Raw genomic sequence first — 17,170 nt, 5'->3', positions numbered from 1 at the left:
TTCGGCATAGCAAGGTGCCTGAGAGGTAGGACTGTGCCAAGGGCTAACATATTGTGTGTTGTCTCTTCGTGTGCAGGGCAAATCAAAATAATTCAACTAGCAGACCTCCAGTTGTGGCAGCGTCCTAATGAAAAGTACACAACGCAGAACGAACAACGCTACATGTGCTTCAGGGCAAATACAATCTGCAATTTAAGTACTGATACTACACTGCTCAACCAAATAAAGGGAACACTTAAACAACACAATGTAGCTCCAAGTCAATCACACTTCTGTGAAATCAAACTGTCCACTTAGGAAGCAACACTGATTGACAATAAATTTCACATGCTGTTGTGCAAATGGAATAGACAACAGGTGGAAATTATAGGCATTTAGCAAGACACCCCCAATAAAGGAGTGGTTCTGCAGTCTGTGTCTGTCAGCGTAGTGTCCAGAGCATGGAGGCGCTACCAGGAGACAGGCCAGTACATCAGGAGACGTGGAGGAGGCCGTAGGAGGGAAACAACCCAGCAGCAGGACCGCTACCTCCACCTTTGTGCAAGGAGTAGGAGGAGCACTGCCAGAGCCCTGCAAAATGACCTCCAGCAGGCCACAAATGTGCATGTGTCTGCTCAAACGGCCAGAAACAGCCTCCATGAGGGTGGTATGAGGGCCCGACGTCCACAGGTGGGGGTTGTGCTTACAGCCCAACACCGTGCATTTGCCAGAGAACACCCTAGATTTCGCCACTGGCGCCCTGTGCTCTTCACAGATGAAAGCAGGTTCACACTGAGCACATGTGACAGACGTGACAGAGTCTGGAGACGCCGTGGAGAACTTTCTGCTGCCTGCAACATCCTCCAGCATGACCGGTTTGGCGGTGGGTCAGTCATGGTGTGGGGTGGCATTTCTTTGGGGGGCCGCACAACCTTCCATGTCAGAGGTAGCCTGACTGCCATTAGGTACCAAGATGAGATCCTCAGATGAGAGCCCTGGGTTCCTCCTAATGCAAGACAATGCTAGACTTCATGTGGCTTGTGAGACCATGGACTGCTGTTCCCCAGACCTAAATCCAAATTAAGCACATCTGGGACATCATGTCTCGCTCCATCCACCAATGCCACGTTGCACCACAGACTGTCCAGGAGTTGGTGGATGCTTTAGCTCAGGTCTGGGAGGAGATCCCTCAGGAGACCATCCGACACCTCATCAGGAGCATGCCCAGGCGTTGTAGGGAGGTCATACAGGCACGTGGAGGCCACACTCTACCGAGCCTCATTTTGACTTGTTTTAAGGACATTACATCAAAGTTGGATCAGCCTGTCGTGTGGTTTTCCACTTTAATTTTGAGTGTGACTCCAAATCCAGACCTCCATGGGTTGATAAATTTGATTTCCATTGATAGTTTGTGTGATTTTGTTGTCAGCACATTCAACTATGTAAAGAAAAAGGTATTTAATAAGAATATTTAATTCATTCAGATCTAGGATGTGTTATTTTAGTGTTCCCTTTATTTTTTGAGCAGTGTATTTGACACTGACACTTTAACTCCCACTCACCAGCATGCAGCCCTACAAACACACACAGTGCAAACATACACACACACTCGCACAAACATTATGCACAGCAGGTGCACCCATTCACACCGGATACACTTTTCATTATAGCCAGGTCTTCATACGTTTACTCATTCATGGTGAAAGGAGAACCTTGCCTATTAATTTCATGTAGATATCTAGCTACATTATGAATAATCTTAGCCTGAGTAACTGAGCTGAAAGCTAATTACAGACATCAAGGACACAGGGCAACCCACAATAAGCTTAGCTATATTAATTGTTTTGGTGCCTGCATCTCTGCCCTTAAGAGTGAGTATTGAGCTTCATGTTTTTGAATCTGCATTCCCAGTACGTTACGTTAAACCTGTGATTAGCAGTGATGTGCAGTTGAGGTGCAAAAAGGGAATGAAACCGTAGTTTTGCTTCCCCCTGGTGTCCATGCATTGACACTGTAACCCAAATTTGTGCACATTTCAGAGAAATTAGCTTTTTTGTGCGTAAGGAACATTTCTGGGATCTTTTATTTCAGCTCATGAAACCAACACTTTACATGTTGCGTTTATATTTTTGTTCGGTATAGTTAACTCACACATCCGTGTACTACAGTCATTATTTTCATTTTGTGTTGAAGGTCTTATGAATAAGGCCGGTGATGCATGTGCATGTAGCTGTAGGAATTATCCTTGTCAAGGAGGTACATTTCTCTGGTAAATTGTGAGATCATTAGCATTCTCTGAGGGTGTTTTCACACTTGGTCCTTTTCAGAATTTTTTTGTCGCTTACTTTTTAGTGCAGTCTGATTGTCTGAAACCCCCAAAGGAACTCAGACCACCACTCATAGAGCCCCCGAAGCGAATTTAGACCATTTCGAGAGGTAGTCTGAGTTCGGTTCGCATGAATTCCACGGTCCGGCTCCCTTTTTTAAAGCTATGTGAACATAAAGCTCCCCAGATACGCTTGTCATTATTCCCGCACCACACACAAGACTGCAGTAACACCGTTTCCCCTGCAATTGCCCCTCGCATTGGTGCCACAAATTAGATAAATTAGGGGGGGTATTGATATTGATTAGCGATTGTCAAGGATGCACAGAAATGCCAAAATATTAGCTCAGATTTTTTTTAATGCAATATGTGATCTATAGGCTAAGAGCTTCTTAAGCTGTTTATTCGACTGTGGGGTTTGAATAGTGTGAGGAGACGATAGCATAATTTGTTAAAAATCACAACATAGGGTACAAAATCGATTCTAGCTCTTAAAGGGGCAGTGGCCTACAATGGGTGTAACATGTTCTACAGCATTATCTTATCGGCAGTAATTATTCTGCAATTTATTCTGTTACCAATAATATTTACATGTTAATAGTATCTTCTAATTATTCTGTCTCATTTTTAACTAAATGCAATCTATTAGCTTCCAAAATGTAAGAAGGTATATCTAGCTGTCTGATAGCATATTCTGATGGAATAGCTTGTCCTGCACTTTGTAAAAACCCACAGTGCATTGAATGAATGTTGGAAAAAATATATTGGTTCCTTTCTAAACATAGCAATGTGAATGCAAAGAGGACTCAGACAACAAAATAGGTGAAGTGAACTGGCACAGGAGTTAAGTCCTCGTTCAAAGGTAAGGGCAGTGTGAATACAAAGACAACAGATCTTTTGCTTCTTTTTTTACCCTCAGAGTTCACTTTAAAGAGGACTGAGATCAGTTATTTTAAAGAAGACCATAATGTGAAAACACCCTGAGAGGGATGTGTCAGCCAGGCTTCACTGGCTCCCCTTATCCAGGTATTCCAGGTTGGGTGCGTCCAGCCTTTGTTCCTGATCTTTGTTCTTTGTGAACTCCTTCAGTAGGTCCATGATTTCACCTGCGTACACATCAGGTACAGGCTGGGCCTCTGTTGAGAGGAGGGAAAGACAACACATATTCAGTTAAATTCAACTGACATTTCATATCTCATATAGAATGGGCAAGTCAGCAGATCAGCTTGAAAATAAGAACTATTTCTAAACAACAGTATAACTAACTATTATATGGCTTTGCTTGCCCTGGTGTAGATCAGAGTGGATAATCACAGATAAGATAATATCATTATCTCCTCACCTGTTGCCCAGTAGTAGATGTCCCAGTCGTTGCTAGGCTCGTTGATCAGTCTGTCATACTGTCTTAACTGGGGCTCATTCATTGTATTAAGATATTGTTTGGCAAACAGGCTGAAAGGGGAAAGACTATTTGATTGGCATGTGCAAGTGTATGGTTTTGAAATGTGTCCAAGACTCAGATACACATATTGTAAGTTGCACACTATAATTAAATCATGCCTCTGACCACAAATATGCTGCCTGTCCTTAAACCTGATGGTTTATATATATTTTTTATCTATCGTGGGCTCTATCATAGTATGAGCTTTGCTCAGGATTAAAAAGACTAAAATCAATATTAAAATATATACAGTATGATTAGTGGTCCACTCACCTGAGCAATATGCAATTCTCCAGCATGCCCCTCTTTCGGCTTTGGAAGAGCAGGCGCCGTCTCTTGATGTCCATGGTCTCACCATCCTTCTCTGTCCAGGGGGGCAGGGGGATCTCAATTATGTCACCCCTAGAGTCATCAGGTGCCTCTCCTTTGTAACCCCGTGTAGTTACTAGTTCTGCCACAGCTGGTCTCAATGACGCCTGGCATACCCCACTTACCAGCTGGACAAGATAAACAACATCATTACCAACAACTGGACTGACTGTACACAACAACATGGAGATGGTTTTAATTATACACATGGTTAGTAGATGTTATTGCGAGTGTAGCATAAGCATTTCGCTACACTCGCAATAATATCTGCTAACTATGTGTATGTGACCAATAAAATGTGATTTCATAGATTAATTGCTAGAAAAGTAGCTTACAATGACTGTCCTGTAGGGTACTCACAAGTCTGACAGGCAACGATCATAGCGCCCCTAGGCTAATTCAGATGACAGTACGAGTGAAGAGTACCTTTGTCCTTGTGCATAATTTTACCTAGCTACCACTATGTATGAAATGGACTGCTGTTCTTGCCAGACAGCCTACTTCCTTTAGCTGTAAAACATGATATTGGTTGCATAACATTATCTGCTGCCCTCCCATGTGGTATGGTTGCACAAGTGTACCTTCATATCCTACATAACTTTCCCGTTCAGTTTGAAAAGAGAGAACAGAAAATTACTTTCAAACTCAGTAGTATACTACAGTAGGTTTATGGGCAAACTTGAGTTAGCTTCAGTCAGAATAGACAGTATTTCTAGCCAAGCCTTGACATTAGTTATCTAGATAGCAAACCGACAGTAAAAAACAAAAAGTCAATGAGGATACAAGGTTAACTCAGATAGTCAGTGTAGCCTCACGTTTGTATTCAAAATACGACTCACTCTTTTAGCAATGAGAACAGACAGCATTGTGTCTTTCTTCCTTGTAACTGCTGAATCCTGATGTGACTGTTCTTGTTGACTCGAGAGTAACCAGTGTCCTAAAATTATACAAGTCCCTGCTAGCCAAAGACAGTCACATAATTACAAGGGGAGCACAGCAAGAAATGTCCGCTCTAGTTTAGGGAAATAATTGGCGCCATGTTGGTAAGGGCAATTATTACTTATTCCAAATTATTCTTGAAATGCATGTTAAACAATATGAATTGTATCAACATGTCACACATTTACATTATATATTCACGTATGTAACAACATATATTATTTAGCTGATAGCTAAACAATTTTTTTTCGGAACGTCGTAATATCATGCCTGATTCACACCGGAGATATTTGAAAGATGCACTCCTCGATTCCGCTTCTTTTCTGATGTAGCAGCAACAAGCTAGCTGAGTGCTTACCTGAGTTATCAGTTTTTGCATGCAGACTTACATTACAATTATATCACATTTTGAAAGTATAATATTTGTTGACATTTTAATCTGGGTTGGTAATTTCTTTGTTTGCCTTTGGTATTCCGTCCACGCCAGTTTCCCTGCAAGGGGAGGGAATGCTAGCTAGCCATTTAGCGAACGTTCGCTACCTAGCTATTTAGTTCAATATTGCGGTGCTAACTGGGTAACGTTAGCCAGCTGGACTAGCAACATCAATAAAACATAGATGCCCGGAAAGGTGCAAAACATGCACTTTTAGTTATTTCCTTGCGTTTATTGCCAAGTGTCGATTGCTGAGAGAAAACGTTGCTAACCTAGGCAGAGGCTGCACTGCCAACCCAGGACTCGGGATGGCGGCTAAAGCGGCCGATGGTGGTGGTGCAACTGACCTCATAGACATCTACGACGAGAAGTTCAGTCAAAACAACGGGGAGGTGAGACAGGCCGAGAGCAATTATGATAAGTGCTGTAGACATGAATAGTTGTGAGAAGCTAAAAGTGAATGCAGAATATTATTGAAGTGGGAACTAAAATAACTTGTTGGATGGGGTTGTTTGATTTTTAGCATGATCAACATGTCAACATCTTAAATGAATTAATGTAAATAGTTACATTTAGAATATATGATAAAAAGTCATACTATTCAATTTCTTAACCTTGATATCAACAATACAAATGTGGCGGTTAGTGTTCTCTTGTAGTTTGTATGATTCTTCAGGGATGGTCATTGTGAGTGATAAGCTAGGCATTGAGGGATGGTGTATGTCTTCTTTCCATCTTCTCTCTATATAGGATGGAGATTTTGCAACAACGGCAGAGGCAAGTGATCTTTATGATGACGTGCTCACTGGCTCTGTGAGCCGGGAAAGGAAATTCTCAGAGAACGCTATGCCTCTCAGCAAGGACCAACCGACAAAAGAGGAGAGCAAACCAGCAATACTGTACACTTACAGTGGAGTGTGGAACAAGAAACTGGCTGTATATGTGGGCAACTTCTCCTGGGTGAGTCTCCCACCACCACCATTATCTTCAATCCAGTCTGCTAATCTATTAGCCTATGTTCGGTAATGAGATACAGCCACCTAGGCCTATTACCTTTCTGTCCCTATCCTTAATTTTTACCCATCTTCTCCCTCTTTCTCGCCTTTGTCTTCCTTTACCCCTCTCCTCAGTGGACCTCCGACAAAGACCTTATTAACGTGGCGTGCACCTTGGGTGTGAAGGACATTGTGGAGATCAAATTTGCTGAGAACAGAGCTAATGGCCAGTCCAGGGGGTGAGAGTTAGGCCTATCCACTGGGCATCATTCTAATCTAATGTGATCTATTTCTTCACTGTTTATTAACTGGGTGTTTTGTCATTTCATGACTGGGTCTGGCCATGGTGTTCTAGGGAGACCTGGAGACAGACACCTAATTGAGTCAAATTAGTCTTCAAATAAATATGATGCTCCAGTAGCTAAGCTAAATACAGATCTTACAGATAACTACCAATGTTTTATTTATTATCTGTGCATGATCCAGAGCCAAAGTGTTGTCTCCAGACCCTGAAGAACTGGACAGGGCTGCTCTGGTGGTCTACTGATGGCTAGTTGATTATGTTGTGATGGCCTTTCAAAACTCTGAAATAGCCTTTTCCAGCTGGTAACATTAAGTATACTAGCTGATATTTGTCTTTTACTCTCTATAGATACGCTGAGGTAGTGGTGGCCACAGAAGAGTCATTGCAGAGGTTGCTGGAGACATTGCCAAATTGTCATGTTAATGGGGAAAAGGTGGACTGCCGCTTTGCCACACGCCAGAATCTTGCCGTGTTTGAAGCCCAGGCTAATAAACGTAAGCACACATCTACTTACAGCAAATAAATAGGTGGTCAAGTCTTTCTCGGAAGCGATATCCAATACTGCCATAGAAACAAAATCAAACTGTCCCTCCTTTTCCATAGGTGTCCCCCAGCGCTCTAACTCGAAGGAGTCGTCAGATACCGGGGATAAAAACACCTCCGTCTCCCCTCCTGTGCTCAACCAGAACCACTCCACTGTCCCTCACACTATCCACCCCCAACACATTCACAACAAACCTCCCCCTCTGTCAGTCCCATACTTTAGGCTGCCTCCTCCTCTTTTCCCTCACCTTCCCCCTCACATTCCTCCTCCCCCCATGCCCCACCTTTTCCCTCCACCACCTCTACGTCTCACCAGCCATCCTCCACCCTCCCTGCATCTCAACCCCGCCTTCTTTCCTCCAGCACAACATGACAACTACAGTCAACAACACAACACACCGTACAACCGGCACAGGTGAGCTCATCCACTGTACTTTATATTATGGAATGTTTACCAATTAATAAAAAACATGTCTATCACAAGTTGTATGGATATGTATGATGATGATCAGTAAGGGAGTGTTTCTTTCTCTAGCAGCAGGGACAGTGAAGCGCCCACACCCCAAATGCCAGAGGGAGAGTTTGATGAGCTGATGAACAGAAACAGAGCAATCGCCAGCAGCGCCATCACCAAGGCTGTGTCTGGAGCTACTGCTGGTTAGACTCTCACTGAAAAATGGCTACAGTAGACACTCAAATACAGATTCATGATGATAAATCTAGACTAGAGACCCAAAGACATTTACATGTGCAGTACACAATGCAGATCATGGTCATCTTAAATCCTGCTATTGTAATAAACTCTGTAACCTCGCCTCATGTAGGAGACATGCCCCTGGCCATTGAGACACTTTTGACTGCCATTGCTGTCATCAAGCAGTCAAGAGTGTATGGGGACGAGCGCTGTCGAGCGCTGGTTACCTCTCTGAAAGACTGCCTCTTTTCCATCGAGAGCAAGTCTTACGGCTCCAGGTCAGTGCTGGAAAAATTGTTCGTAACTCTCATGGACTGTTCTTTCATCACAAATGGAAGTTGTAATGTGGCATCACTCCTAACTTGTTCTCTCTTTGTAGGAAAAGACACCGTTCCCGTGACAGAGAACATCGTTCCCGAGATAGGGAGCGGGACAGGGAAAGAGAGCGGGACAGAGGCAGGGAAAGGGAAGAGTCCTACAGCCAGGAATGGGAGGCTGCAGGAATGTCCCGCCGGCACCGAGAACGCTCCCTAAGTGGGGAGAGAGATGGGAGAGACCGGGAGCGTGTTCGGGAACGAGATAGACATAGGGAGCATCGCGAGCGGCACCGCTAGGTAAGCTCTCTGGCCCTGTCGTATCTCCAACACATCTCCCCTCTAATTCTGTAATCTACGGACTACCACCACTTACTCACATCCTGAAATACACCACCATTTCTAATTGCCAAGCACCAGTTTTTTTCAGTCTCAACCTTTTGTATTTATGCACTCCTGACAGAACTTTTGTCTGTGATCTTTTCAGGTCATTCTAGGTTGTCTTTGTCCCTGTCAGGCTGAGTAGGAGGGGAGGCAGGACTTTATTTCTGCACCAAGCTGCTTAAAAGTCTGGGTTAATGGATGAACTGATGGTGAGACAAAATGAATGTCCATAGCCCCCCCCCCCCCCAAACCTACTGCCCCCATATCACATTTCCCTGGTATTCAGCAGCCACCAAGCATTTTACCTTCTAATCTTGGCCATCACCAACCCCCTCTTTCACAGTGATACTGTCTTTGTAATTTTATTTTTGATTATGAATTGACCGTTTCAGGGTTGTGGCTACAACTTTTGTTGTTTGACACACCTGCATGCACAAAGCAGAAGTACATGTTTTTTTATATGTTGAACTGTGTAGTGTTCTTTTTCCCCTCTTCCCCCTTCTTTTGTATCAAATTTGAACTGATTAAAAAAAGGCTGTTAAAATGAGTTGGAACAAGTGTTTATTGCAAAAAGAGATTGTAACAAGTGGACGAGGTAGTTTTCATTGCCTGACCCATGCTGCTTAAAGGGGTTGGCCTACTGTCTTGTTTATTTACATGACTGCAATCAATAAGGCTACAGCCACTTGCCATGTTTTTGTCAGAAAGCAGCAGGAATTCAAAGACACCTTGTGAAATGAGCCTTGCCTACCAGGGTTCGTTCATTGTTCTCTCAGGATACAGAGTGCATGTGAGAAAGTGAAACTAGGTCACTGAGCCAACACAAAGAAGCCATATTAAAGAACTGACTCTGCTTTACAAAGCACTTATTATAAGTGAGTAGTATTTATTGCTTTATTCAACAAAACAGTTACAATTCAAACAAGGTGTGAAAATAGTCTCTTGGATGTCAATCCATCAGGGTGCACTGCCTCACTGGCAGGCAGCCAGGGCATGTCCATAAATAAGCCATATGATTCTTGTATGTAGTTGTTGTATCCATCATTTCTCCAGGGGTGCATAATTCAGCAACTTCTCAATGAGGTCTACATGAGCCAGCAGCATCCTCCGACAGCAATACCTCTTCAGACCAAGAGCATCAAGGGCATCACTGCCAACCAAACAAATGGGAGATACTGGAGTTTGTAATAAGTTTGTCAGGAGTAGCCTATGTAGCTACTAATGAAATAAGTGAACACTACAATATTTGGAGAAAGGGATTAATTTTAGAGAAATACAATGTAAACAATGACCACAGCAGACATGAGTCTCTCACCCTTCAGTGTATTCAGCTTGAAGGAGGCCAAGGTACGCCTCCCATTTATTCCCAACGATTTTCCCACAGGTGAAGCACCGGACTGGGATAATCATTTTGATCCGATCCGACTGGGGCCCTGAAAACAAATTACGAAAAAATGTATGCACTCTACTGTAAATTGCTCTGAATAAGAGCATCTGCTAAATGACACGTGTTAAAATAAAAATGTAGTTAATGTTAACAACCTAGCAAGCCAACGGCAGACGGGTGACTTGAAGAAAAAGGTAGATATCGAAAAATGCATAACTACACGAAACCGCATAGCCTATCAATTTTGTAGATAACTTACTTTGTTTTACTGACGCTCAGTCTTAGCGCGAACATGTCAACACGCGTGCTATCTAGCTACACAGTACAAGCTAGCGCACACGTTTTCAAAACCGTTACATAGAGCTAGCTAATTAACCAAAACGTTTTAGTACACAACACAGCCATGCTTTATATTATGGTGAAATAGAGACTCGAACAATAAAGTAGTTATTGACTCACTGTAAAGTAAAATATGTTCCGCAGTAACCCTTGCAAACAGACAAGAAAGCACACAGGAAGAACATGTAGCTAGCTAGGCTAACGCGCGTCGCTCCTCCCTCAATACTGGGCCAGTGTTGCCAACTCCTCAGTAAGGAAAGTAGCTATTGGCTGTCCTAGAAGTCGCACAATTACGTCACCTAATTTGCACAATTGGCAATATGCATGTAATTGTGATGGATGCTGTAGGAGAGAGGGAAAACCGTCGTGGGAGAGACAAAAAGTGAGTAAAAAAACACCCTAAATATGTTTACAACTACAAATGAACTTACTCTGTTGGTTCTTGTTTTTTTTATGTCACAATTCCAACCCTCCTCCTTTATTTTATGTTTTGGTTTGGTTTGTAACCTTATGGTCTACTTAGCAGCCTACAACAAGTCACACAAAAAAAACAGTCTGGACGCGGAGGGGTGAACATCTCCTGCTCTGACTGCAGCTGGGAAGGACTGCTGTGCTACGACTGGGTGAGAGGAGTCTGGTTTTGCTAGAGGAGTCTGAATACACGCTAACGACAGTCGCTAAGTTGGCAACTGACTGGGGCATGTTCAGGGGCTGAAACTTTACAGGGGGTTCTAGAAATGTTGTAATTGAATGAGCTGCACCTCATTCATAGCTCCATTTACCTTTAGCATATTGTTGTTTTCATGGTACACATGAGATTTTCCAAATATATTAGGGGTCTGTTTAGAATACGACTCCCCCTCAGTTTTCTATTTTGGACTAGTCCAATACTAGATTCAAATCATGAAATCCAATTTTATTGGTCACATACACATGGTTACTAGAATACTAGATTCACATCTGGAACTGGCTAATGTATCTCTTTGAGAATTCAGATTTTTAAAACAGCACAATGTTTAGAAACCCTATTGGCCAGCATGATAACACTTAAAATGTCTCCTTTTCATGACCACTAACACGTGAATGGTGGACATAATACAGCCTATAGCCAGTCAGTCCTATTCATATCAGTGATGATGGAGGAAAGGAAACAATGAGAGGAGTGCTTCAATCTCAACACAATGAACCCTAGCTATTTCTATTGGTGGAGAGTGTAGGACACAACATTATTCACAGCTATCAAAGAGACCCTTTAGTCTATGCAAGAGCATCCATTGCCTTTAATAAAAGTCAGTTCAAGTCACAAGACAACCATTTGGATTTACACAAGGAGCTTTGGGGGCAGGGGGAGGGAGTGTGCAATAGTGAAAATATGTTATATAGGGAGCTGGGATATCAAGAAAATATAGGTTTAATCCCCATCATAATCACCAATATCACATCATCATCATCATCTGGTTCTCATTCTCCATTTACAATAGTATTACCCATCAACATTTCACCATCATTGCCATTTATTTTAATATCATACAGAATGTGCTAAAATGTGAAGTCCTTCTGGAATTATTGCATTTATACGCTCTTTGAGACCAAGGAAAATGACTGCTAGATTTGATTTAGTACTCTGACATGATGACTAGGCTATTTGAACATATGTTTGCAGAATATGTGTCTGTTCTGTTGCTGTGCTGGAGGTATTGATATTGCATCATGGTACGCTACATGCCAGTGTTCAAGCAAGATGTTTGATTGGGTGTTAAAAATCTCGTAGGCCTCTTATAAAATTGAAATTAAAAAACCTGTTTGTATGTTATCAAAAATAGGAGAGCTTCTCTGTAATTAATAGGGAAACAAACGAGGAAACAGTCTCAGTTGATCTACTAAATAAATCCATCTATTTCTCTACTCCCATCAATAATGCATGCTTTCTACTTGAATTCTAGGTTCATCAAACTATCAAAAAATATTAGAAAATACACCGTAATGCATGTATTATCATTTCATCATACTTTCAACGCTTTCCTGGAGGTTGGAGATGGATGTACTATATTTGTGTATTTGCTGAGCATGACTGGCCATGCTACCACATACATTGGTACACCACATATTGCATGTAGAATATTTTCATTCTGAATCAAAATTCATACAATGTACAGTACTATTACAGTAGCTGCACATTCTCTTGCACTAACACTCTCTAACATGTATGGTCTTCAAATAAATAGAGGCTACACTATTGCTCCAGAGAAATTGTTGTAAGCAAGCTGTTAATAAATGGACACACCAAGGGATTTCAGTGTTAACACACAGGGTTAAAATATAATATATATAATATTTTTGGCAATCGGTTTGGCAATTTAGTGTATATGATTTTGGTTTATACTCTATTTGTGTCACCAGGGCAGTAAACACAGGCAGCCAGGCATAACTTTGACTATAATCTTAATGTACTTATTGATTTGGGATATAGGGGCAATTTGACTATGAAATGTTATTACCTCAGCATCAGTAGAGACTGAAATGGAAGTGTATTACATACAATTATTTAAGTTACTTCATCTGTCACACTATTATCTGCCATTACTGACATCACACACAGCCTTCCCTAAAACATGCAACTTCCCCTGAATTGATATAACGATATCTCCTGGTCTAAAACCGTTATTCAAAAGGGTTCACATCTAATCTGCAGGGACCAGGTATTTACAGCAAAAGCAATACAAGCATAGAAATAGCACATACTAGGCACCAGGGTTGGGATCAATTCCATTTAAATTGCACTCAGAAATTTAAAAAAATTCAAATTCCAAATGTTCTATATTGAAAATGATTCAGGAGAATTGGAATTTTAGTGTACTTCCTGATTTGACTGGAATTTAAATGAAATTGACCCCAAACCTGCTCACAATAGTTTGTTTAATATACCTCATACTTCACTTCATATGACCTTTTTCAAATCAAACAATATAAAGTTACTGCATTTCTACTAATAATTTATTTATTAGTAGACCCAGAAACATCAAAATGTTTATCAGTGCATACTGGATAAATAGGGTGTTCAAGTACTGTATATATGTGTGTGTCCAGTGTAACTGTTGGAGTGCATTTGTATGGTGATTAAAAGCGTGTAGCCCTATAATAAGTAGGTGCAGTTAGAGAGGTGGAGCGAATTCATGCGTGAGTATACTAGCAGGGGCCCAAAAATATATTACTTGAATGTTCACTGATGTTTTTATTCACTACAAGCTAGGTCAGACTGAAATAAACTTAAGAAGCAAAGTGGCTCCCCATCCCCCATCTCTACCAGCTGCATGATAGTCTATGAACCAATCAGAAAGTGACTTGTTAACCCATCAACCAATAGGTTTTTATGATGAGTGGTAGTGATTAATTTCTTCTTGCCAACAACAGTGCCCCCAACAGGATGGCACCAGCAGTGATGATGGCACCACCAATGAGGAAGGGCTTCAGGCTTTCCAGGGAGTCTGTGCTGGCCTCTGCTGCCTGTGCCTCCTCTGGTTCAGCTGAGCCATCCTCCACTGGAGGCTCTTCCACAGGGGCCGCTGGAGGTGGAGGCTCTACTGGAGTGGGGTCGACCTTTTTAGGGGGAGCTGTCTCCTTCTTCTCAGTCTTCTCTGCTTTAGAGGATGCCTTGGGCGCTGGTGCCCCGCTCTTAGCCTTAGCTTCCATAGGATCCAGAAACAGGTGGGGTTGGTCAGAAGTGTCTTTCAGGTCAGCACTGCTTTACTGATGGAAAACAGCAAACAGAGGCAGACAGATAATCACACATATTAGACTCTATCTGCGCTACTGTCCCTTGGTGTTATTATGCAGACAGGGTGCATCAACATACACAGGAAGTATTTTACACCTCCTTATTCACTGCAGAATGAAGCATCATGTGATCATGTAGCTTCATGTCAGTAGAGACAGGGCCATCATGTGACCTTGACAGACAAGATGTCATAAACAGAACTATATTATCCCTGCTATATACATTATCTGGTTTGTTTATTACATCTGTAGAGCAAACTTCCAGTGGAAGCAACACTTTAAATCCATCATCCTGTCAAGAGCAATCTCATGGGAAAGTTAACTGCACGTTTTGTAACAGACGGAGTAATCACGCTGCTGCAGCTGCTAAAAAAGAGCCCAGTTGAGAGGTGCATGCATGTCTTCTGCACTCACCACACTGTCTGATGTGTGTTAATCCAGTCTCGGCAATAAATATTCTCTGTATATTTATTTATTTCTCTCTCCCTGTCTATCTCTAAAATGGCATGAGTCATACAGTATGTACTGTTAATGGAGGTCAAGATGGAGGAAAGCAGACAGGAATAAGGAGAGGAGAGAGTAATAACATAGTGGAGATACAGAATGATCCAAAGGCAGGAAAATAAGAAAGAGAGAGAGGAATTAAAGAAAAAACAGCGAGATACTAAAACGGATGCATCTGAGGATGCTCGATGCTGGCACAGGATATGAAGATAGGAGTTGCACAGGCTGTGATAATCCCATTGACCAAAATACTGAAATACCATGAAGGGTGAGGAGGTAGAAATCTGTGAGTACATACCCTCAGGCTATTCTGTTCTCCTCTCCAACAGCTCTGTAACAATGGCCGGAGGGATGGAATTGCTGCTCAAAAGCTATCAGCCGGAACTCAGTAATGTCCTCAAGACAGAGAGTGAGAGTAAGTAGAGAGATGGAGGGCACAGTGAAAACAGGGAGGGAAAGGAGAAGGACTGGGATCTACCATCTGGGCTGCAAACAGTGGGGGTGTCTATCTTTAGACTGCATTGTGTCTTGGTTCAATTTACTGTATCTCTCTCTGCCTAGCCCTAGAGCATAGGATGTCTTTTTTAAAGTAAATTCTTGTAAAATTCTTGTAGAAGCCTACTATAATAATTACTACAATAGTAATTCAATTGTATATACTGTACAAATATATATAATATAAATATTTGCATACCCAATGCGAGGCATCATGCTGCCTCAAAATGTGTGTATTTGTGAGTCACATTTGTAAAGGGGAAAATGTGCTTGTTTGTGTGTTTTAAATTTGATCTCAAGTGTGTTCCGTAACTGGACTTAGTTGAGTACTTTCTTGCACCACTGTCTCTGACTTTATCTAAATAAAATATCTCCCTGTGATGCTAAGGGGATGACATCATTCAAATAATACAGCCCTAGTTCAGTCAAATACTACTGTATGCCTACATTGTAATTTTTGTCATTTAGCAGACACTCTTATCCAGAGTGACTTAACGGAGCAATTAAGGTTAAGTCACTCTGCTCAAGGGCACATCAACATATTTTTCATCCAGTCTGCTCTGGGATTCAAACCAGAAAACATTTGGTTAGTGGCTCAACACGCTTAATCGCTAGGATACCTGCCTACCATTGTATTCTACCGACACTGTGATTATTGAGCTGTCGGTAGACCATTCCATTCTTGTGGGCCGGCTAAGGAGTATTGGTGTCTCTGAGGGTTCTTTGGGCTGATTTCCTAGCTACCTCTCTCAAAGAGTGCAGTGTATAAAGTCAAATCTGCTGTCTCAGCCACTGGCTGTCACCAAGGGAATACCCCAAGGCTTGATCCTAGGCCCACGCTCTTCTCAATATACATCAACACAGCTCAGGCAACAGGAAGCGCTCTCCTCATTTAAATGCAGATAGTATTTTACTCAGCGGGCCCCTCCCTGGATTTTGTGTTAAATGCTCTACAACAAAGTTTTCTGAGTGTCCAACAAGCTTTCTCTACCCTTAACCTTGTTCTGAACACCTCCAAAACAAAGGTCAAGTGGTTTGGTAAGAAGAATGAATGCCCCTCTTCACAGGTGTGATTACTACCTCTGAGGGTTTAGAGCTCGAGGTAGTCATCTCATACAAACACTTGGGAGTATGGCTAGACGGTGCACTGTCCTTCTCTCAGCACATATCAAAGCTGCAGGCTAAAGTTAAATCTAGACTTTGTTTTGCCTATTGTAATCGCTCCTATTTCACCCCAGCTGCCAAAGGAACCCTGATTCAGATGACCATGCTACCCATGCTAGATTATGGAGACATCATTTATAGATCTGCAGGTAAGGGTGCTCTCAAGCATCTAGATGTTCTTTACCATTAGGCCATCAGATTTGCCACCACTGCACTCTACTCCTCTGTAAACTGGTCATCTCTGTATACCCATCGCAAGACCCACTGGTTGATGCTTAGTTATAAAACCCTCTTAGGCCTCGCTGCAACCCTCATCCTCCACATACAACACCTGTTAGCGACTGGAACGAGCTGCAACAAACACTCAAACTGGACAGTTTTTTATCTCAATCTCATTCAAAGACTCAATCATGGACGCTCTTACTGACAGGTGTGGCTGCTTTGTGTGATTTATTGTTGTCTCTACCTTCTTGCAATTTATGCTGTTGTCTGTGCCCAATAATGTTTGTACCATGTTTTGTGTTGCTACCATGTTGTTCTTATAGTGTTACTACCATGCTGTGTTGTCATGTTGCTGCCTTGCTATGTTGTCTTATAGGTCTCTCTTTATGTAGTGTTGTGTTGTCTATCTTGTTGTGATGTGTGTTTTGTGCTATATTTATATTGTTTTTATTTTGAATCCCAGGCCCCTGTCCCCGCAGGAGGCCTTTTCATAGGCCATCATTGTAAATAAGAATTTGTTCTTAACTGACTTGCCTCGTTAAATCAAATAAAAAATAAACATGT

General features: G+C 42.0%; 3 protein-coding genes and 1 long non-coding RNA gene across 5 annotated transcripts; 1 reads left to right on the top strand and 3 right to left on the bottom strand.

The window, feature by feature from the left end:
* Window positions 1–2,644: 2,644 nt before the first annotated feature.
* Window positions 2,645–5,129, bottom strand: LOC124033642 (succinate dehydrogenase assembly factor 2, mitochondrial-like). Its single transcript, XM_046345786.1, has 4 exons — window positions 4,955–5,129; window positions 4,020–4,243; window positions 3,648–3,757; window positions 2,645–3,441 (listed from the first exon to the last, which is right to left on the bottom strand). The coding sequence occupies exons 1-4, from the start codon at window positions 4,979–4,981 to the stop codon at window positions 3,311–3,313; spliced, it is 492 nt and encodes a 163-aa protein (XP_046201742.1). The 5' UTR covers window positions 4,982–5,129; the 3' UTR covers window positions 2,645–3,310.
* A 217-nt stretch (window positions 5,130–5,346) lies between these two features.
* Window positions 5,347–9,268, top strand: LOC124033641 (cleavage and polyadenylation specificity factor subunit 7-like). Of its 2 annotated transcripts, none has more exons than XM_046345784.1 (9): window positions 5,347–5,879; window positions 6,238–6,447; window positions 6,618–6,721; window positions 7,135–7,280; window positions 7,390–7,744; window positions 7,868–7,986; window positions 8,154–8,301; window positions 8,403–8,637; window positions 8,825–9,268. In XM_046345784.1, the coding sequence occupies exons 1-8, from the start codon at window positions 5,796–5,798 to the stop codon at window positions 8,635–8,637; spliced, it is 1,401 nt and encodes a 466-aa protein (XP_046201740.1). In that variant the 5' UTR covers window positions 5,347–5,795; the 3' UTR covers window positions 8,825–9,268. The 2 variants fall into 2 exon arrangements, with proteins under 2 accessions (XP_046201740.1, XP_046201739.1); XM_046345783.1 differs by having other exon boundaries at window positions 7,865–7,986.
* Window positions 9,269–9,590: 322 nt separating this feature from the next.
* LOC124033643 (DNA-directed RNA polymerases I, II, and III subunit RPABC5) lies at window positions 9,591–10,724 on the bottom strand. The gene is made up of 3 exons (XM_046345787.1): window positions 10,568–10,724; window positions 10,037–10,154; window positions 9,591–9,871 (listed from the first exon to the last, which is right to left on the bottom strand). Exons 2-3 carry the CDS (start codon window positions 10,129–10,131, stop codon window positions 9,763–9,765), a joined length of 204 nt encoding a protein of 67 aa, XP_046201743.1. The 5' UTR covers window positions 10,132–10,154; window positions 10,568–10,724; the 3' UTR covers window positions 9,591–9,762.
* A 985-nt stretch (window positions 10,725–11,709) lies between these two features.
* On the bottom strand, window positions 11,710–15,213 carry LOC124033644. The gene is made up of 2 exons (XR_006838425.1): window positions 15,024–15,213; window positions 11,710–14,194 (listed from the first exon to the last, which is right to left on the bottom strand). It is a non-coding gene; the product is annotated as an uncharacterized LOC124033644 (long non-coding RNA).
* Between the last annotated feature and the right edge of the window lie 1,957 nt (window positions 15,214–17,170).

This window comes from Oncorhynchus gorbuscha, linkage group LG04, assembly GCF_021184085.1.
Source record: "Oncorhynchus gorbuscha isolate QuinsamMale2020 ecotype Even-year linkage group LG04, OgorEven_v1.0, whole genome shotgun sequence".
NCBI classification, from domain to species: domain Eukaryota; kingdom Metazoa; phylum Chordata; class Actinopteri; order Salmoniformes; family Salmonidae; genus Oncorhynchus; species Oncorhynchus gorbuscha.
Note: the sequence above shows the minus strand (reverse complement) of the source record. Positions and strands in the feature narration are given on the sequence as shown.

Excerpts from the sequence above, each read along its gene's own strand:
- LOC124033642 (XM_046345786.1), bottom strand. The coding sequence starts at position 4,981 with ATGCTGTCTGTTCTCATTGCTAAAAGA. Across the intron at positions 3,758-4,019 it reads GAGAATTGCATATTGCTCAG|CCTGTTTGCCAAACAATATC; the intron begins GTGAGTGGACCA and ends TTCCCCTTTCAG. Across the intron at positions 3,442-3,647 it reads CATCTACTACTGGGCAACAG|AGGCCCAGCCTGTACCTGAT; the intron begins GTGAGGAGATAA and ends TCCTCTCAACAG.
- LOC124033641 (XM_046345783.1), top strand. The coding sequence starts at position 5,796 with ATGGCGGCTAAAGCGGCCGATGGTGGTGGTGCAACTGACCTCATAGAC. Across the intron at positions 6,722-7,134 it reads GCTAATGGCCAGTCCAGGGG|ATACGCTGAGGTAGTGGTGG; the intron begins GTGAGAGTTAGG and ends TACTCTCTATAG. Across the intron at positions 7,987-8,153 it reads TGTGTCTGGAGCTACTGCTG|GAGACATGCCCCTGGCCATT; the intron begins GTTAGACTCTCA and ends CGCCTCATGTAG.
- LOC124033643 (XM_046345787.1), bottom strand. The coding sequence starts at position 10,131 with ATGATTATCCCAGTCCGGTGCTTCACCTGTGGGAAAATCGTTGGGAAT. Across the intron at positions 9,872-10,036 it reads CAAGCTGAATACACTGAAGG|TGATGCCCTTGATGCTCTTG; the intron begins GTGAGAGACTCA and ends TTTGGTTGGCAG.